Below are 21,988 nucleotides of genomic sequence, written 5' to 3'. Positions count from 1 at the left end.
ATGATTTGAAGCAATAAGCTTAAAGTGGTCTCAGATAAACGAGGATGCAGAAAAATAATGACATCGAGGGGAAGTGGAGGGCCCCATGCCTGCGTTCAATCTTAGGCCCCAATAAGATTAAATCCACCTTTGACAACGGATCTGTTTTATGCAACATTTAGATAATTGAAGCAAGAGACACATGATGACATTTAACTGGGATATTTCAGAAACACAAAAAGATAAATATGAGGACTGGAATGAATCAATCAATCTATTTATTTGTTTAATTCTTTTCTTATCTTTTGTTTATTTATTTAGCATCATGTAAGCAATGAAAGCAAAATAAAAAACTATAAAATCTATAATCAACTAATTATATGCAAACAAAAGAACTTCCATGTTAACATCAGCATCACATCAATAACAACAATGGAGATGTTCTTCAATTTATCATTTCGTCTTGTTTTTGGAGACTAGTTTCAGCTCTGTAATGTCAAAGTTTGGATCAAATACAACCATAATTTATCGTTAACGTTACAGAACAAAATTTATTTGAAATGTAAATGTAACATTTACAGTGAAACATATTAAATGTATGTAACCTCAACAGTTCAGGGGTCTTTTTTTTAAAGTATTCACCTATTTAATAATTGGGAGTTGGGGCTATATGTTTACACCCATAACGGTAAGGCTATGATATATCAATAGAAAAGGGATTTAGCCCACATATTTTGAAAATCAGGGTTCGTGGATAATAAGTAATACAACGTTTAGTAGTGTGAAATCTGTACATACACAGACCATGCAGTTTCCTTCCGGTGAAAATAAAAAGAGGGGGGTTGCTGCACAGACACTGGTGGGATGCACAGACCAAAGTAGATCAGAGATCCAGCTGGACGCAGAGTGAGGCAGACTGCAGATCCTAAGAAAAACGCAGCAGATTGTCTCCCAGGTGAGTTTATTATTTTTTTTTTAAATACATTGTTATTTTGATATATTTTATTTTATATTTATTTTTAGCTGTTGGTGGTGTTTTGAGAAATCTAATGTTTTAATAATTTTTGTTTCCGTAGACACTTCCCAGCTTCTGGAAGATTTGGCCATCAAACCAAGACACAAAACAAAAACAAGATTTCTTGGTGCAAACTGAACATCTAAAACCTACGCCGGCTGACGGCAGCCCCAAGTCCGTGTGTGTGATGTGACCGCTGACTGCGCAAAATCTGCTGCTTGTGCGCACGATGGAGGAACTTTTACGCGCACAGGATGCTTTGTCCCAGAACATTTCCTGGTACAACTCCAGCCACATGAACAACACGCGTTCAGGGACCAACTTGGTAAACCCTTTAAAGCGAAATGAAGAAGTAGCCAAAGTGGAAGTTACTGTCCTGGTTCTGGTGCTGCTGCTCGCACTGACCGGCAATCTGTGCGTCCTGTGGGCTATCCACACGACGAAGCACAGCCAGTCTCGGATGTATTACTTCATGAAGCACCTGAGCATCGCTGATCTTGTTGTGGCGGTGTTCCAGGTCCTGCCGCAGCTCATTTGGGACATAACCTTTCGCTTTTACGGACCCGATTTCCTTTGCAGGCTGGTGAAGTACCTGCAGGTCGTGGGCATGTTCGCTTCCACCTACATGCTGGTTCTGATGTCCATCGATAGATGTTTAGCGATCTGTCAGCCGCTTCGCTCTGTGCACAAGGGGAAAGATCGCGTCTGTGTGATCGCATCTTGGACCCTCAGTCTGGTTTTCAGCACCCCGCAAGCCTACATTTTTTCTCTCAGGGACGTCGGTAATGGTGTTTACGATTGCTGGGGGGACTTCGTGCAACCCTGGGGTGCCAAAGCCTACATCACGTGGATGAGTCTAAGCATTTACATTCTTCCAGTAGCGATATTAAGCATCTGCTACGGACTGATATGCTTTAAAATATGGCAGAATGTCAATATGAAAACTAGGAGGGACCACTGTTTGACTCTTACCCCGAGGCCGTCCAAGGGCGCACATCCACTGTCACGCGTGAGCAGCGTCAGGCTTATTTCAAAAGCCAAGATCCGCACGGTGAAAATGACATTCGTGGTGGTCATGGCTTACATTTTGTGTTGGACTCCTTTTTTCTTTGTCCAGATGTGGTCTGCGTGGGATCCTGCTGCACCAAGAGAAGGTAAGATTTCATTGTTCTGTTTTTTGCTGTTTTTTTTTTTCTTCAATTTTCTTTCCAAAAATGCAAATAGATAGAAGAAAATCACACCAGTCTTAAGGTAGGCTAGATTAATGACAGAATGTAAACGCTGACAGCTTTATCCCCCTGCTACTGTCTGAGTGAGTGCAGAGCATTGTCTATATTTATGATTCATGGCATTGTAAATGTTTTTTTTTTTCCATAAACTCTCAGCAGATAATATTTCAAAACTAAATGCCTCATGTATGTGCAGGTCACTGTCAAGAAAATCTCTTGGAACCCCTGAATGTTCCCTCTTTTTCTTGAGAACCGCACAAAGATGTTTAAATCCAGACTTCCCAGGAGTGAAACCAGATGAATGAGAATGTCAATTATAACCTTTATCAGTCCCCAAGGCCACTGGGATCCAGTACATCAAACAGTTCTGTTTCAAGTCATAGCTTATATAATATCCATTCAAAGGTTGTTGGGGGGTTTTTAGACTTTCTTCTCCTTTTCTGGTTAGTTTGCTGCAATAGAGGACATGAGCAGCAAAACAGATGTGCTCCATGACCTTTAAATACGAACCAGTTCAAAAAGTTGCACAAGTTCTCATTCAGTTACAGATTTCTATCTAAAACAGTTTCAAAGTTCCTCTGTTTTAGATCCCTTTTAGTGCAGCTGCACCAAAGTCAGACTGCTGTCAATGCAACTTTAAATACAGTATATTCGAATATCAGTCATGATTTGTTTGAACTTGGTAATTAGCAACACAGTGGGAGACATTTTTAAAAATGCTCTTCCTTGTAGGTCAGCTTTCTTTGCCTCTCTTTGCCAGTTGTCTATAAACTCAATGTTTCAGCAAAATGCCGGGGTGTTTCATCAAAATCCTGTTAAAGTCCATTGTTCCAACAAATCATGTTTCACATTAATAGTTTTTATGAAACATTTTTTCTCTTTTCCAATGTCGTTTCCCCTAGTTGTTCAAATAAATGTTGAAAGTAATTTGCTTGCAAATTTTCCAAAGAAATAATGCAAATGGACGAGGTCTACAAAATAATATTGTCGTAATGAAAAGAACATATAAAGACAAAAGATACAAAAAGAAATTGGGGACAAAAATCATCACCCTTTAGCAATATTTGGTGCGCAAACTTTTGTTTGTTCGATTTGACATGTGAACAAATGATGTGTGAGCTCCTTCCACCTGTGTTGTGAAAGTTTTTGGCTGCTCTTTTGTTGCTGCAATGTGTATGGCAACTAATTTAAAGTTGCCATAATACGTTTTGTCTCAACAAGACTTTTTGACTATCTTGAAAGATGTATGGACAGACAACTCACTGCTTGTAAGTTTGAAGTATTTCATCTTTTCCGGTTGGAGAATAACTCTCAGAAACACATCATATGCTGTGTATCCTCATGAGAAGCTGAATAGCTTAACTACAATCTGGTTTTCTCTACAGGATCCATTCTAAATAGACTCAGAACTCTTTATTTTTATGATTATGATTATGATTTATCATTACACTTAGAAGCAACAAAGCTTGCCCGCAACATGATGGAGACTGCTTTATTTTTTTGCTCCCAAACCACATCAATTACTGCATTACCCCAAAACAAGCGTATGTTAGTTTCCTCGATCTGCACGTTATCAAAACAATCCAGGGTTTCTCAAGGGACTACAGACGTAGTCTTACCTCTTTTTCCTTTTTCTTATTATGAACATTACAACCGTTGTGCCAAACACTACTTGGGTTGGCAGCAGCAGTGTAAAAATACATCAAGATCAAATTATGTGATGATATATGATGTTGGGTTTCCATTAACAAGATGAGGTTTTGATAATATTTTTGAGAAAACCAGTAATTTTTTTACGTCTTTCTTTCTTTCTTTCTTTCTTTCTTTCTTTCTTTCCCATTGCATGCTGGGAGTTGTGGGTGGAGCATGTGGAGCGTGTGGTGAGTGGACTGAGAGATTGAGAACCTCTAACTTTGCTTTTTTTCGCCTCTTTTGGTAAATGTATGGGTATTGTTCTTTAAATATTGTGGTTGTGGAGTGAAGTTGAGGGTATTTGAGTACTTTTTTGTGGGTTGTTCCGGCATTTTTTGGCCTTTTGGCTTGAAATGCCGGAGATGGATTTGACCAAATTAACAAGACAACATGGGTTGAAAATCATGCCCAGTAGTCCCACTATGACAGTGGAGGAATGTAGTTTAGCGGTGGGAGAAGTTGTAGGCTGTAGCAGCATTAAATCCGCTGCTCGGATGAATAGTGCTGTGGTTATTTTTGTTGATAGCGTGGAGAAAGCAAACAAAGTGATCGAAAAAGGCATTGTTGTCAATGACGTTTTTTTGTCTGTTTCTCCATTGAGTACTCCAGCTAAAAAAGTCTCGATTGCGAATATTCCTCCCTTCATTAGTGATGATTTGTTAGTGAGAGAGTTGTCGCGTCATGGGAAAATTGTTTCTGCAATCAGGAAATTACCATCGGGTTGCAAATCACCGCAGTTAAAACACGTGGTTTCACACAGGAGACAGGTTCTAATGATCTTGAATAAAAAGGATGAAGATCTGAATTTTGTTCTCAATGTGCGAGTAGATGGTTTTGATTATGCCATTTACGTAAACTCAGGTACTTTGGTGTGTTTCGGTTGTGGTGAAAGTGGTCACTTAGTTCGAGCGTGTCCGAGGAAAAACTCTTCCCCTGATGATTCTCAAAATCAGAATAAAGAAGGCGAAAATTTGACGAATCAAACTGAAGGTTCAGATTTGAGGAATGCTGAGCAAAAAAAACAGAAGGGCAAATATCTGAGAAAAATGTCCGCAGTGAAAGAGAAGTGCAGGAGATATATGTGTTAGAGGATGGAGAACAGACCTTGGAAAGTCAAACGGTAAATGATTCACAAGAAAAGCAAGAAAACAGCAGTGAGGAGGGACAGAGTCAGAGTTTGCTAAAGTCTTTTATTGAGAAAACAGACACTGAGGTTGAGGGTTTTAGTCAGACTATAGAGGAAGATGGTTGGGAAATTGCCAAAAAAAGGAAATTTTCTGAAGGCTCTATTGTTTCTCAAATTGAAAATGATGACAGAGATACAGAATTGGAATGTTCAGGAAAAATTCTGGAATCAGAAAGTAATTTGGATGAGGAAGAGGAGGGGGACGGTGAAGATGAAGGCTGGACAGAAGACAGTTTAGCCTCATCTAGCAGATCCCTAACACCAGCTCAACGAAAGAAAGGTTATGGTGTATTAGAGGTTAAGAAGTTTTTAAAAGTAACTAAGAATATGAAGAATGTGAAAGTAGAGGATTTTTTTCCTGACAAGAAACTTTTCTTCATGCATGTGGGATCTCAGTTGAAAAACAAGAGAAAAGGAGGATATAGTGATAAAGAAGTCTACCGGTTAAAAAAATTGATTGGAAAAATCAAGCAAGAATTCAACAACAATGATGAATTTGAGGTTTAAATGTCTGTGTTTTTTTTTAGTGTTTTTTCTTTCATCTCTGGCAGAAATGAGTCATTTCAGAGTTTCCACATTAAATTTAAATGGAGCCAGAGATGTCAAGAAGAGAATTAGTGTTTTTGAGTTAATGAATTTAAAACATATAAATGTGTTAATGGTACAAGAAACACATAGTGACTTTTTAAATGAAGTAGATTGGAGGAGGGAGTGGGGAGGAGAAATCATTTTGAGCCATTTAAACCAAGCCAGTGGGGGAGTTGCAATTTTGTTTTCGAAGAATTTTCTTCCAGTGTCTTATCATTTTGAGGAAGTAGTCAAGGGTAGATTAATGGTGGTGAAAGCAAAATATGAGTGTTTTAATATTGTTTTTGTAAATGTTTATGCCCCTAATACAAGAGTAGGGAGAATTCATTTGTTACATGAAATTGAAGATGTATTGTCTAAGTGCGATACGGGTGATTTTCTTTTTTTGGGTGGAGATTTTAACTGTACAGAGAACGATCAGTTGGACAGGAATCATTTTGAGCCGCATCCAGCCTCAACAATATATTTAAAGCATTTGGTTGATTTATTTTCATTGGTTGATATTTGGAGAGAAATGCATGGTCATGAAATACAGTATACATGGGCTAGAAATACAGACGCTTCTTTTTCTGCAGCTAGGTTAGACAGGATATATAGTTTCAGACATAATTTTGGAATTTTTCAAAATTGTAGTATCCATCCTGTAAGTTTTTCAGACCATGCTTTGGTTTCTTGCAGTGCATTTATTGCCAATATTAAACATAAATCAGCGTATTGGCATTTTAATACTGCTTTGTTGTTAGATGCAAATTTTAAAGATGTGTTTGTTTCTTTTTGGAAAATGCATAAAACTAGAAAAGATGATTTTGCGTCTTTAAGACAGTGGTGGGATCGGGGGAAAATTGAAATTAAAGAATTGTGTCAACAGTACACTGTCAATGTTTCGTCAGATTTAGCCAAGTCTATTAGAGATCTGGAGATTGAGATAGTGGAGTTGCAGGTTTCTGCACACTCCACAGGAAATCGAGGTGATTTGGAGAACCTCAATTTGAAAAAGGCCGCTTTGGCAGATTTGCTGGGCTCGAGAACCCAAGGAGCAATGGTTCGATGCAGATTTCAGAAAGTCGCCTTAATGGACGCACCGACAAAGTTTTTCTTCTCTTTGGAAAAAAAGCAAGGACAGTGTAAGTTTATGCATGGTCTGAAGTCGTCTGAGGATATTCTTCTGACTACGGATGGTGACATCAGGAAGAGAGCTGCAGAGTTCTATGCGGATCTCTACAGCTCTGAATACGTTGAAGACGACGATAATTTCAATGACTTTTGCAGCGATCTCCCAAGGGTCTCTGAAGATGTTGCTAAGGAGTTGGGAGGACCCATGACGCTGGAGGAGATTCATGCTGCCCTGCAGAGTATGGAAGGAGGGAAAGCACCAGGCATCGATGGACTTCCTAGTGAATTCTACAGAGCGTTCTGGTCTGTCCTCTGTATCGATCTTTTGGAGGTCTTTGAAGAAAGCTTTGCTGAAGGTTCTTTACCCCAGAGCTGCAGAAGAGCAGTTCTTACACTGCTACCAAAGAAAGGCGATCTTCAGGAAATTAAAAACTGGCGACCTGTTTCTCTGTTGTGTACGGACTATAAGTTATTGTCAAAGGTGCTGGCAAACAGATTGAAGAAGGTGATGGATGAGGTGGTTCATCAAACACAAACTTACTGTGTCCCTGGCAGATCAATGATTGATAATGTTTCCCTTGTTAGGGATATTTTGGACGTCTCCAGTTCTTTGGGACATAATGCTGGTTTAGTTTCTTTAGACCAGGAAAAGGCTTTTGACAGAGTCGAGCACCGATACCTATGGAAAGTGTTGGAAAGGTTCGGTCTCGACTTCGGCTTTATTGCCAAGACTATGGTTTTATACGAAAACATTGAGAGTGTACTGAAAATTAATGGTTGCTTATGTAAGCCGTTTAAAGTCACAAGAGGTGTTCGACAAGGTTGTTCCTTGTCTGGAATGTTATACGCTCTGTCTATTGAACCACTGTTAAGAAAAATTAGATTTAACATTGAGGGGCTGGTGTTTCCAAGTTGTAATGTGTCTTTTATTTTATCCGCGTATGCTGATGATGTCATTATCATGGTTAAAAATCAAGAAGAAGTGAATAGTTTAAGTAGAATTGTTAAATCATTTTGTAAGTTGTCCGCTGCTCGTGTCAACTGGGCTAAAAGTGAGGCTCTAGCAATAGGAAGCTGGCTTGGTGGGCTTCCTCGTCTTCCAGGTGGTTTAAAATGGAGAAGAGGGGGTCTGAAGTACCTTGGGGTACATTTGGGGGATGAAGATACAGAAAAAATGAACTGGGAGGGAGTGATGGAAAAAGTGGAAGAAAGGTTAGCAAAATGGAGATGGCTGCTACGGCAGATTTCTTATAGAGGAAGAGTGCTAATTTTAAATAATTTAATTGCTTCTTTATTGTGGCACAAGTTAGCATGTTTAGAACCGCCTGCTGGATTGCTGAACAAAATTCAGTCTTGTATGATTAAGTTCTTTTGGGATGATAAACATTGGGTGTCCCAAGCCGTGCTTTTTTTACCTAAGGAGGAGGGTGGACAAGGTTTAATTCACCTGGAAAGCAGAACTGCTGCGTTCAGGTTGCAGTTTATTCAAAAATATCTAATGGGAAGGGAGGAGGATGTTTTGTGGAAGCCAATAACAAGTATTATTCTGAGGAGAATTGGAAATTTTGGTTTAGATGCTTCTTTGTTTTTGTTAAATTGTAAGTCATTATTTTTGTATGAAATGCCAATGTTTTATAAAAGTTTGTTTAGAGCTTGGACAATTTTTGAATGGAAAAGACTTGAACCAACTGCATCCTTGTTTTGGCTTCTAGAGGAACCTTTAATTTTCGAAGCTCGTTTGGCGCTAGAAGATGGAGTCGGAGTGTCAAGTAGACTGCTTCAAAATAAAGTTGTAAAATTTGGACACATTGTGAAGACGGCTGGACCAGGACTTAAAAACACAGAAGCGACAGCTTATCTACTTGGTTTAAAATCGATCCGAGTTATGAGAACTATTTTGGACCAGTGGCTTGGAAAGCTGACGCTGGATGAAAAACAGTTACTGGAGGACTTGAGTAATGGAGAGGAATTCCCAAATTCTACAGATCCGTTTCCAGAAATGGGACTGAACATTGATTTCTCGGATTTAACGGGTCCTCTTTTGATCACTCAAAGAGACTTTAATTTCTGTATGTTGAATGGAAAATGTTTGTATAGATTAGTTGTTCAAGGGTTGAAAAAGAAACATTTAAGTGGAAGAACTGATACGGTTTGGAGAGTCAAGTTTAAAGTCGGAGATAGTCAGAAACCAATCTGGAGAGTTTTTTATAAGGCCCCCTTGAGTAAGAGGGTGGGAGACCTTCAGTGGAGGATTTTGCACGGTGCTGTAGGTGTAAACAGTTTTGTAGTTAAATTCAGGAAAGATATGAGTGAATTATGTCCTTTTTGTGAAGAGATAGAAACTGTTTTTCATATGTTTCTCGAGTGTAAAAGACTCTCACCATTGTTTATGTTATTAGAGGATGTTTTTAAAAAATGTGGTGTTTATTGGTCTGAAGTAGCTTTTATTTTTGGTGCTGGTTACACTAAAAAGGAGTCGAGTAAGTGGAATTTGTTAAATTTTCTCGTTGGACAAGCAAAATTATCCATCTATGTTAATAGGAAAAATAAAATCAATGGTGGTCAGGGGGAAAGAGTGGATAAGATATTTATTTTGTTGGTAAAAAGTAGAGTAAAAGCAGAATTTATGTTTTTTTCAATGATGAATAACTTAATTGATTTTGTGTCTTTGTGGTGTTTTAATAATGTTGTATGTTCTGTGGTTGATGAGGAGCTAGTTTTCAGTCCAATATTTGTGTGAAAGTTGAATTGAGCTATGCTAAAATGTATTGTTATTGAAAAATAAATGTGGTGTTAAAAATCAAATCTTTCTTTCTTTCTTTCTTTCTTTCTTTCTTTCTTTCTTTCTTTCTTTCTTTCTTTCTTTCTTTCTTTCTTTCTTTCAATATCAATGATCTATTTATCTAATTCTGGGGTTTATTCTAATGTCAAAAAGGCATCAAACTGAATAAATGTTGCATTAATCTCAAAATATTTTTTAAGAACCTGTGTTTAGTGTATAATTATCTCAAGTTTTTATTTTGGATTTTAATCCCCAGATGACCAAATGCAGTCCAGACTCATAAGAAAACTGAATCGTCCCTTCAGTTTAGCAGCAGTAGGTAGGAAGCAGTGAAACATCAGCTTGATGAGAAGCTAAACATGTCACCATCCCTCTTGTAAAAGCTGCCGCACCCTGTCAGCATATAAATGCCCAGGCATCCCTCCTCCGGCTTTTTTACCCCAGTAACGATCACGCTTTACATAAAACTTCCTTTAAAGGAATGACTCTCAAACGGAATTTATACTTTAAGACGTTTAATCTTAACAAGCCAGAGAAATGTTTACAGATCAGTGCAGAGGCTTTTGATGGGTATCAACGCGGGGAAATACCAATCAGCTGTCTGTGCAGCACAATAGTAGATTTTAAAAAATGCACAGTGGCACAGTTGGTAGTACTGTTGCCTTGCAGCAAGGAGGTCCTGGGGTCTTTCTGCATGAAATTTGCATGTTCTCCATGTGCATGCGTGGGTTCTCTCCAAGTACTCTAATGATATACCTAAATACAATTAGTGTTTAATTCTTCTTCATCTTGAAAGATATGCATGCATATTAGTCATCAGAAGTTCTAATTTTGAGCGAAAGTAGGTTGATTTTTCTCCCGCTGTGTTGCTGCTTTTTCTACTCTTTTTCTGAGTATCTACATTTTGACCGGCTTTTTAACTGGGTTCTTGTCTCTCCTGCAATTCTTCTTATTGTGCATCCAACTCAAAACAATCTGTGAAAAGAGTTTGACTGTTTGTTTTGTCAGGTTCAGCATATAAGGCCACTTCTACTGTCCCCCTAGCTGCAGCTAGTTGTTGGCCAATCTGTCCAGTCATCGACAATCTGGACAGAAATAAGTGGTTTGACTCTAGCTCTACTGGTCTCTGTTTATCGCTTTTCCAAGCCCAACAAGGATTTTCTTTTCTAAACTGCTCAGCCATCTCTGCTCAACATTGCTTGGCTAGGTGACATAAACATAACAATGGACAATATAAATTATTCTGCTATTCAAGATTTCACTTCATGCCTGGGAAGTTTTGGTCTCCAAGAGTACATCAACTTTCCAAACCACTGTAAAGTACATATTTAGGACTTAATCTGCTGTTTTGGTGTTTTTCTCTTTAACTGTTTTGCTACTGACCCCCCCCCCCCCCACATCTTTGACTATCTTATTCAATATCATGTTGTCACTACATAACATCTACGTGACATTTAATATCATATCAAAAACGTTAATCTAACATCCCGTACATCATGTACTGACAGTCTTCCTACCACCAACCTCTTAGCCCCAGATTACCTGTTTTCCCATTTTAACTCGTCTTCTACTTACTACTGGATACACTTGCACAATAAAACCCTGGACCTACTCCTTCAGCCATTCTGTCCCCCGGCTGTCTGCTCATCTGCCTCAGCTGAAATCCAAGGGATGCCAACTGGAACGCTATTCACAAAGAATTATACCATAACCATGTGCTATTACATAAGGACAATCTCTCTCTCTGCAAAACTCCAATATTATTAAGAGCCAGTGATGGAAACAACCCTTCTCTCTGGTCAACAGACCAAGTGAGACTTTCAGCTCTTCATCATTTATCTGTTTCACTGTACCTCCAGCTTGCATGTCCATCCTAGAGTACAGACCCTCGGTGGGCAGATACCAGATCTTTCAGGATTTCTTTTATTATTGGACGTTCATAGTTAACATTCAATCTACGTTATATATAATTGTGGGCTGCATGGTGGAGCAGTTGCTAGCAACATGAATGTCCAAGGTTCAAATCCTGTTCAATGGAGCTTTCTGTATAGATTTTATACTTTCTCCCTCTGCATGCATGGGTTCTCTCTGGATACTCAAGCTTCCTCCCACAGATCTAAAACACAACTGTTAGGTTAATTGCCCTCTTTAAATTGCCTTTAGTATAAGTATGTGCATGCATGATTGCATGTCTTGTGGATCTGTGCTATCCTGTGATGTACTGGCAGCCTGTCAAGGGTGTACCCTGCCTCTCACCTGGGATAAGCACCAGCCACCCTGTGACTGTGACCCTACAAAGACAAGTGGGTATTGACAATGGATGGGTGTATTAAATATAACTCACCCACTATGAATAAAGTTTATGAGATTTTTCCTTATGACATTTTAAAATGAGGTCTTTGTCCACATCTCAGTGTAGAAGTATGATTAACTGAGCCTGTACTTTCAGATTTACTGCAGATTCTTTGAAGTTTCACGGCTCTTTCCTGAGAAGCTGGACGTGGAACGTTTGTAGCTAAATAAATTTGATCCAATTCTGAAAAAAAAGTAACTTTCAATTTGAAGGCCTGGATGTCAGTAAAATCCTCACAATGTGAAACAAAATTTGTAGAGAGGGAAAAATAGAAATTTTTACTTACTTGAATGATTGTTTTAATTCTTCTTTTGTTAACTTAAACATATTCTCCTCTCTACTTTACCAAGTTGTTGTTAAAGGCATCAAGATGAGAAAGAAAAAAGGAGCCAATAAAAATGTTTTTTGTTTTGTTACTCAAATCACAGAAGTTAAAATAAGAAGAAAAAGGTTTGCGCTTAACTGCAAAAATAACTGCATTCCATATTTTTGTGACATTCTGCACCAAGGTCTCTCAGCTCTGGACAGGCTGATTTATTCCTTAAACAAACACATCTCATAGTTTAGGGTCATTTTTTAAACACTGCACTAAGCACAGCTCTGAGCAGAAAACCCATTCCTGCAGGGAGTCAGTCTAGCAGGGAAAAAGCTGCTCAGCACTTGAGGAGTCAAGAAGACAATAAGTACTAAATCTTCCACACTCATTAACGATTTAGAGAAGGAGGAAAAATGCTTGGAAGTCTTCCACTTCCCACTGTTTGAGCTACTTTCTGCCTCAATCTGCTTTGCGGCTATAAATGTAATCGGTTGAGTGGATGGGAAAATAAGGTGCATTTTTTACCCTACAGGGCAGCCTCTTGTAAAAACCCATTTCTCATCTCTGTGTCAGCTTGACGAGCTTCTATTCGGCGTCTATTAACCTGTCATGTTTTTATTAATCCCGAATGTTTTGGGGGATGTCTATTTCGGGAGCTCATGCATTTGTAAATTAAAAGCAATTGCAGTCCCTATAAGAGGGGAAATATATCAAATGGACCTAAAAACTACCTGGTTTTACTGAGAGCCCCCTCATTGTACACATGTCCGTCCCATCAAATCTTACCTTACAGGCTAACATATTTACATATATTTCATCTAGCTAAAAGCTAAAAAAAAAATCATATATATATATATATATATATATATATATATATATATATATATATATATATATATATATATATATATATATATATATATATATATTATTTTTACTGTTGTTACTGTCTTTTAACTTTTTTTGTTGCTGTTTTTTGTTTTATCAAAACAGGTCTCCTATAAATATGTGGCATCTCAATGACACAACCTGTATGAATAAAAGTCAAACAAGACTAAAAATACCAACAAAAGAATCTCAGCCCTGCAGTGCTTTGCAATAGTATCTGCACCCTTTCAGCCCTTTGTTAAGTAACAACCAGTGCTTTAAGTGAGCTGATGTGAACCGGTACGCCTCTTCCGTACCAGGACTTTTTTCTAGCATGCGCCGCATACCAGGACTTCTACCTGCATCCCGCCCCCCGCTGACATCTTCACAGTTTACAGCTTGTAGCCTATTCATTTGTTGTTATTTTTTAAATCACTTCATAAGTGATTCCTTGGCGCACAAAGCTTGCCATATGTTCAAGTGGATGTAGGTGCTTTGCATGAGAGAGGAGAAGCGGAGGAAAATGTTCTGGGCTGTGATGTTTACCTGGTTCCAAGAGGGCTCAAAAAGGACCTGAACTAGAGCAGAGTTGAATGATAACTCTGAATAGCACAAGAAAACGAAGGTCGGACTCAGCTGGCATTAACGCATCCAGCAAGGAACCTGCTGCTGCACAAACAGCTCGGTAAGATGAAGATGCTAGCCATTTGGGAGCCACGAGCACAAATACTTTGTGCTGCCCCCCCATGTGGAAATTAACAATAATACAGAATTTGTCAGTGTGTTTCTCTTTATTTTCAAGATAAATTATCAATATTAATGTTTTGAAAACAGTTGCATTACATAAGAGGAGAACTAATTTTGTATCAACAACGGTACATTTACTTCCACACAAGATAATTCTGTTTTACCTATCAAGGAGGAGAATTAATGAAGACAATAGATTTTAAGTGGGGTTAAAGTGAGAAAACAAATAAAGCACAATGACTAAAATGCAACAAAGGGGAGTGTAATATGAAACATCCTATAAATTGCTCTTAGAATAAGACTTATTTTTTGTTCTGTTTTCACATATATTTGTTTAAAGGCATACTATGCAACATTTTTCAGTTAATTAATATGTTCCATACCGTTTTGGATGATTAAATGAGTCATTTCAGGTTGAACAAAGGTTTTCTCGGCCGCCCTGGTGGTCTGTAGGGGAAATACCGCACTTGCAATTGCAGGAGCAGTCGGCCCGCACTCACAGGCTCAGTAGTCTCGTATGCATCGCGAGAGTCGGTCTTGCTTTACGGCGAGAACTGCTACATGCCCGCAGTGAAAGGTGTGCTCGTTGGTAGCGCAGTGGCGATATTTGTGCAGTTATCATGGCGGAACCAGCGAGAAAACTGCGAAAGCCCATGTTGGAGCAGGCAAGAAAGAGGAAAAGGGCTCTGGACAGAGAGAGGAGTCGTACACGGGTGAACATAGAAGGCTGCAAGGCTGACGCGGACCTCACGTTTCTGTTGATGCGATTGTAAGTAACATTGTAGGGTTTCCCTCACGCTACCGCCTCGCCGACATTCCAAAAAAATAATAATAAAAAAATAAAACTAACTCGATATGCGCGCCGCTCCGCTCCGCCGGTCAGCGGTGCAAAGTTTGTCTCCCCCCCCCCCCCCCCCCGGCTCCGCTCCGCTCAGCCCCTCAGCGGCGTTGTGTTCGCCTGTCTGCTAAGCTCAAAACAACCGCGCCTGGCTTGACGGACAAACCAGGAGAACAGCTGAGCATATTTACGACAGTGCACTTTTACTTTCGCCCTCTGGGGGGAGCCTAGTTGCATAGTATACCTTTAATGAAAACCCCTAAAACATCATAAATGTCTGACTTTCCAGAGGAAACGACAATGTGATCATGACAAGTTTTGTTTTCCTGAGGAAGATTCATTAGAAGGAGCTAATTAAAAGCAGAGATCCTCAAGGTCTGCTGAACCTCTGCAAATTATTTTAGATTAACAGAGTTTAATGTTTCTGTTCAGAGTAAATCATTTTTGAATTAGGACAGATGTAACAGGCTGAGCGTGGGATCCATTTGTCATGTTTTTCATTTGTTCAAAGACATGTACTGTTGCTTTAATGAAAAACTGCATGTGAAATGATCCCTTGCTACTTTTGTTGTTTACAACAGTAAAAAAAAAAAAAAAAGTTATTTTTGCAAGGTTTTTTTTTAACATTCTCGTTGCCAACTTTTTTTTCCCATTCATCAACTCACGACTTTGTTAAAGTATCACCTGTAGCCTAGGTACCTTTTTTTTCACTACTCAAGAGATGTCTATCTTTTTCTTGAGCAACTATTCTTGTAATTTTTGCATATGATAACAGGCTCTAAACCGTTTTATTTTCAATATGTAGTTATTATGATTACTATAACCACAACATGTGAATTTTTACTGCCATTCCCCACCCCCTACACTGTCCTACCTTGCAAACACCCTGACAAATTCCTTGTCTCTGCTGAAGAAAAGCATCCATGTTTCAACCTGGTATTGGTATGTTTGTATTATGAGGTAACTGCAGTAACTGCACGATACAGCCCAGTTCCCATAGTTATCTTGTAAGTAGGGATAATTGTTAATAGCCAATACTAAGATTTTTGACATGCGGAACATCAATTTCCCAATAGGCTCCAGAGTCTCTCTGTGCAAGTGGAATATTCGCCTTTAATTATTTTTAATCTAAGTGAGCCATGAGATTTGACCAGCAGCCGGTCTCAAAACAAGTGATTCTAATGTCACAATTTCCACTGCGGTATTTCTCTTCTCGAGGCTAGAGCAGATCTGTTCACACTTTGCACATGAATCACCTGAAATGTCTCCAACACCAGATCTCCAGAGGCAAACACAGAGGAAGAGCTTACTTCTTTAGCCAACACATTTCCACCTGCTTGTGCATAGATCGTATCAGTCACACAAGGCGTCCCCTATGTTGGGAAAGTTCTCCTGCTTGCTATTTGATAAATGAAAAAGAAAAAAAGTAAATTTTTACAGCTCCTTCCAAAAAAAAAAAAAAAATACGTTTATGAAGCTTTAAATCTGTTTCTATATTATTACATAAGCCTGGATCATATTTTGCCGATTTTCTTTAAAAAAGCATATTAAAAAAATCTGCAAGGTGTTAAGCTTGTTATTTATTACAACTGTGGGACAGCACTGATTGCTCTCATCAGCGTCATTCCCACTATTTCCTGTAATGATGTTAATGATGATGGTGGTGCACAGAAGGAGATGGTAATCCAGGGAACATTTGATGCAGGAACCACCCGTTCTACAAAAAATAAGACCACATGAAACGCTGTTTTTTATAAAATAATTGAACATTTAGATTTTTTTTATATCAGTTTGCACAATACTGGAGCCTGTCTGGCCAGCCAGACTGACTTATGATGTATAAACCGTGTGTCAGTCTGGAAAGGAGCTGGTAGAACCCGCAACTCCAAATGGCGTGTTCGTTTTTTGTCATTGTAGTCCGCGAAGCACGTCATGTCATCGAACAAACTCTCCGGTGAATGATTTTTTGCTGCTTTTGTCTAAAACAAATCTGAGGATACGTTGAGTACTCGTGTATTTTTCTTAATTTTCCAAGGCTCCAAGCAACAAAAATGTCCTTATGTACCGTGACTGTTATGGTCGCAGAAATGCACTGCTGCATTGTGGGTAATTCTCACGCTGAGAGTAACGCATTTTAAAGTCCCGCCTCCTGCACTGTGATTGGTTCGGTCTGTTTGGAGCCTTACCAGACTGACTTACGTGTCATATAAGTCCATCTGGCTGGCCAGGTTAGTTTCCTCCCACAGTCCAAAAACAGGACTGTTAGGTTAATTGGTCTCTAAATTGCCCTTAGGTGTGAGTGTGTGGCTCCATGATTGTCTGTCCTGTGTGTCTCTGTGTTACCCTGAGATGGGCTAGTGACCTGTCCAGGGTTGTACCAATAACAAATAACCACTGATAGGCAACAGCCCCCTACGACCTTGCACGGATAAGTGGGTATAAATAATGGATGGATTTAAAAACAGTAAAGTTTAACAAAAGCACTTAACAGTAAAACAGATAAGATCCTAAAATGCAGTAAACACAGTCTGGCATAATATAACATACGTAAATCAAATAAAACCTAATTAAAGTACAGCATGATGCATAAACTCTCTTGAGATTCCATGCTCTACTTAAGGTAAAAGCCAAAAAAGATAGCTCTTAAGAAGAGACTTAAGAGTCTGTGCAGTGTGTATAATGATATGAGCCATTGAACAGATTTTTGGCAGCTTACAAGAAAACCCTTGCCACATTTAGGTTTTGTTTGGATCATTAGAATAGAATGGAATAGAATAGAAATGTCCTATATTTAGCTAAAAGAGCTGCATTAGCACTTGTGTGGGTTACAAAATGAGTAACTAGATATATGATTAACTTAACCTGTCAGTGTAGAGTAGACTGTTCCATATAAACAATGTTTTGTGACCTTTGTTCTGTCAGAAAGTGTGTCCATGGTTGGTTGCACTGTGTGTCTCTGTGTTGCCCTGTGACAGAATGGCAATCTCTCCAGGGTTTACCCTGGAGAGATTGCACACAGGTCATTGGGCAGGGTTTGCCCAATGACCTGTGTGCTCCGGACAGCTGAAATGAGAGTGAAGACCATTCCGATAATACCAAGAGCTGTCTGAGGTCATATTTCCTCCACACAACCCCTATATCACAGCCCCGTGCCCTAAACCAGCCAAAGTCAGCCTTCTATCACCTGAAGAACGTTTTTAGGACATTCTAACATTCTAGTTGTCTGCATTGTCCATGGCTTGCAGCAATCCCTCACACTGAGCATGCATGAAGCAACAATGGAGATGACACAAAAAAGCACAGAAGCTTGAAAATATTTTGTTGGTTTATAAATCATTAAATGGGTCAGCACAAAAATAAAAAAGTTTGATCAACCTTCCAGACCACTCAGGTCTACTGGTCTATCCGTCATCCCCATAACTAGAACTAAACATGAGAAAGCAGCATTCTTTTTTTCTCCACTAAGGAAACAATGCTGAATCCCTGGGTTCTTCTGAAACAATGTTATAAACACATATGTTTAGAGTTGCTGTGACTGTTCTATTCAAACCATTAACTGAAACATCATTAATTTCAGTCGGTAGTTCAGCTCTCCTTTGCCAATCTTTATTAAGCCACTGTAATGTACTTTCTAATGCGTTTTCTTTTTTTTTAGGTTTCCATCATATAGAGCACTTTAAGTTGTCATGTTGCCAAAATATGCCAAATAAATAATCTTGCCTTGCCTTCAGATTGAAGGCTGTGGCAGCGTAGAGTTTGGAAAAGAAGTCTCAAAATAAATTTAAATCAGCCAATTCATTATTTGGAGAGTAGTCTACAACTGAGAGGTGTTCAAAACAAATGGCTGCATGCCCAGGTCTGGCTATCCACACAAGATTCAAAAGGAAGTCTCAGAGAACTCTAAAATGTCCTCAGGGACCTACAGCAGGCCATAGGTGCTGTTGATATCAAAAAGCAGAGTACACAAGTTGAACTTCCACTGGAGGTGGAGGCAAAGAGAAGGTTGTTGCTCTTTAAGAAAATATGTTTTTCTTAAAGAGAGAGGTTTTGCCACAGTCGGACCTGGCCAGCTCATCCACCATGAGTTTTGCTACATTTAAGACCACCATAAGAATCATAAGAAACCAGAACAGGAACCTGCAGCATGACAACGATTCTAAACACATCAGTAAATAACCTCACTAGCATGCAGACCAGCTCTGCAGAGCTCTGCTCATGAGCTCCTATTGGAGTCAGGTGTGTTGAAGCAGAGACACAGCTAAAAGTTGCAGGACACCGGCCCCCCGAGGACGGACGTTTGAGACCACTGCTTTAAAGCGACTTGAACCTGGTTGTACATGCATGAAACCATCTCACAGCTTTCATCAAACCAATGGGTGGGAGCAGCTCACAAGAAGCATCTCACCAAAGGGTTTTTAGCTAAAGGTACAAGGCTGGATCAAATCGATTTCAATTTAGGCACAGTTTCATGATTCTCTTTTTCACAGATAAAAAGATAATCAGATTAGACATCAATGGGAACATCCCTTAAGAGGACCTGAATATTTAATGAGGTGTCCCAAATTTTTAATCTGTCGAGTTACTGGCTGAAACGCATACTTTTGTAAGTATCCCCCACAGGTACCCTGTTAGTTCCACGTTAATACCCTTTAAATGCCGCATGGTTTCCAGACTGTTATTTATTGCCTTTAATACATTGTACATTGGCCACGCATGTATCGGTGTTGTTGATTCTGTTTTATTTTAGATTATTTTCAAAATGTTTAGGTCTATTCTTTCAGATGCTTTCATTTTTGATTAACAATGATATTTTTGTCTCTCTCTCTCTCGCTCTCCACAGACATGGCCTTCATCATCTCCATGTTGCTCGCCAGCCTCAACAGCTGCTGCAACCCCTGGATCTACATGTTCTTTGCCGGTCACCTGTTTCACGACCTGATGCAGAGCTTCTTCTGCTGCTGCGGACACTACCTGGCGGACACTTCCTGCCGCTGCGATCGGCAGTGCAGGCACAAGAGCGGCTCCTCCACTTATGTCATCAAGAACGGCAGCAGTATGAGGAGCCTGTCGCACACGTCCAGCACAGGGGGGCCCGCGCACTGAGCGGGCCGAGAGTCGTCTAAAGCTTCCCGCGGTTGCCTTGGTCCGGCAATCATGCGAGGCCTTGGTTCAGGCATTTAATCAGCTACAGCGGAGCTGAGCTTGCCATGGTACAATGCTTGTTGTCAACTCTATTTAATTCAGCCAAACAGAGGACATAAACCTCCTGTCTGGAAACAGCCCTGCACCCTGTGATAACAGAGAGTAGAACAAAACACCATTGTATCCAATATGTGAACTAAATGGGCTGCAAAGTGAAGTTTCAACCAGAGCACGGTGCAATCTGGTGCACATTTGAATTCAGCAAAATGGGTTCAAAATGTTCACTCGCAGCTGCGGTCAACTCTGACAGGACCGGACGGGATGGAGCAGATTATCGTCGGAGAAGCTAAAAAACTTTGTCTCCTGTTGTGGCTCTGGACAAACTGACTCTCATTTGCATCCTGGTTCACATAACGAGGAGGAGGAAATTCATTAACGTATACGGTGGTTTAATGTAGCATGTTCGAATATGTGTATGTGTGAGAAGACTTAAAATAGGACAAAATACTACATATATACTGAATGTTTAGTTAGCTAGACGTGTCTGCTATCTCTAAGTTTAAGCAACTATAAACATTCTTTAGATTTTTTTTGCACTGTTTTTGCCCTTCAGATTTATATTTCATACACATTTAGAGCATATGCTTCTCCAGGTAATTTATGTGCTGTAGAGCGTTTCTTGGTTCCTTTTGAGCATTTCTGAGAACAGAATTGAAACTGATCAAACGTCTTAGTTTAGTTTCCACAGCGTCTAGTAGTCGTTCAGAAAAGGTACATCAATATCATGTATTCCTTGTTTAATTTGTTATTCTGCAACTGGTCACATGGGCTCATAGCAGGGCCTTATTTACAACTGGTAACTATCAGAAATTTTCTCATTTCATGATGATAAAAGGTCATCTTGCTTAAGTGATTGCATTTAACAGCATTGAATTACTAACTGTAAACCATGAAGTGTGTTTCAAACATTTCTTCTAAAACTTACTTGTTGAATTTATTCAGAATAATTGCCATTCCTTCCACTTTTAATTGCTCTCAGGCTAAACCTGACTAGGGGAATATGTAGTAATATGTAATATAAATGACAATGCTCATTTATATTCTAGTGCACATAACTAGTTTAAATCAATCACAAGCTGTTTTATAAACATTTGCTGGCATGCTTAACAACCTTTTTATGCTCACTGTCTGACATTGTAAACCTTTCACATTTCAGGCTAGTTAGATTTAGCAAATTATTTCTATTTGGTAACAATATAGAAATGCCCAGATGATGATGATCTGATGAAATTCAAAAGTTTTTCATACAGTTTCCCTTTTAACAGGCCCATTCCTCCAGACACAACTAGTCTAACTGAGTCAGGTCTGTAGGCTGCCTCGCTCTGCAACAACCGTTTAGGTCTTTCCACAAATTTCCTTCGTGACTGAGAGCAGGGTTTCCTGATGACCACTCCAAAACATTGATTTTGTTGTCTGAGAAGCTGCACTGTGACTAATTTGGGGGGATGCTTGAGGTCATTGACCCAAGCCTTTAACTTCCTGCCTGATGTCTTGAGACGTTTTGACACAACGTTTTCCTCACGATACCATTTGTTTTGTGAAGTTTACCAATGCTTCTTGCAGACACCCCCGCACATCTCAATTTGGATGGTTTTTCTAGGGTTTCAACATTTCAAGACAATTATGACAAAACAGTTTAGTTTTAATAAAGGGCATGCCTGCAACATTGTGTGTGTTTGTCCGTGAGTGCATTTAAAAACTGTAATTTGTCTAATATGTTGCTTTTGTAGCGATGGTTTCTTCCATATAAAGTTGCCTTTCAGCCCCTGTCAGCACAGGACTCATTTCACTGCGGACAATGACCCTCTCTTACCAGCTTCAGCCCACATCATCACAATCTCTTTGCCGTTTGTTTGCGGGTTGTTTCGCACATTTTGCAACGGAACACATTTATCTCTGGGAAACAGAACTTGTCTCCGGTGTCCCGCTGGACAACCCCATGCTGTTTATACTTACGTGCAATTGTTTCCGCAGACGAATGAGGCGCCTTCAGGCATCCTAAAATTGGACCCGAAGATGAACCGCCCTTTTTGGAGGTCTACAATTCTCTCCCTGATTTTTTTCCCATGATTTATTTTGAA

At 39.4% G+C, this 21,988-nt stretch overlaps 1 protein-coding gene across 1 annotated transcript; it reads left to right on the top strand.

Moving 5' to 3' along the window:
- Positions 1 to 846: 846 nt before the first annotated feature.
- Positions 847 to 20,648, top strand: LOC105933263 (isotocin receptor-like). The gene is made up of 3 exons (XM_012872718.3): positions 847 to 934; positions 1,056 to 2,148; positions 19,546 to 20,648. Exons 2-3 carry the CDS (start codon positions 1,224 to 1,226, stop codon positions 19,806 to 19,808), a joined length of 1,188 nt encoding a protein of 395 aa, XP_012728172.2. The 5' UTR covers positions 847 to 934; positions 1,056 to 1,223; the 3' UTR covers positions 19,809 to 20,648.
- The last annotated feature ends 1,340 nt before the right edge of the window (positions 20,649 to 21,988 follow it).

Source organism: Fundulus heteroclitus, chromosome 20 (assembly GCF_011125445.2).
Source record: "Fundulus heteroclitus isolate FHET01 chromosome 20, MU-UCD_Fhet_4.1, whole genome shotgun sequence".
NCBI lineage: Eukaryota > Metazoa > Chordata > Actinopteri > Cyprinodontiformes > Fundulidae > Fundulus > Fundulus heteroclitus.
The sequence above is the reverse complement of the archived record's forward strand: the minus strand, read 5'-3'. Positions and strand labels throughout refer to the sequence as shown.

Excerpts from the sequence above, each read along its gene's own strand:
- LOC105933263 (XM_012872718.3), top strand. The coding sequence starts at position 1,224 with ATGGAGGAACTTTTACGCGCACAGGATGCTTTGTCCCAGAACATTTCC. Across the intron at positions 2,149-19,545 it reads TCCTGCTGCACCAAGAGAAG|ACATGGCCTTCATCATCTCC; the intron begins GTAAGATTTCAT and ends CGCTCTCCACAG.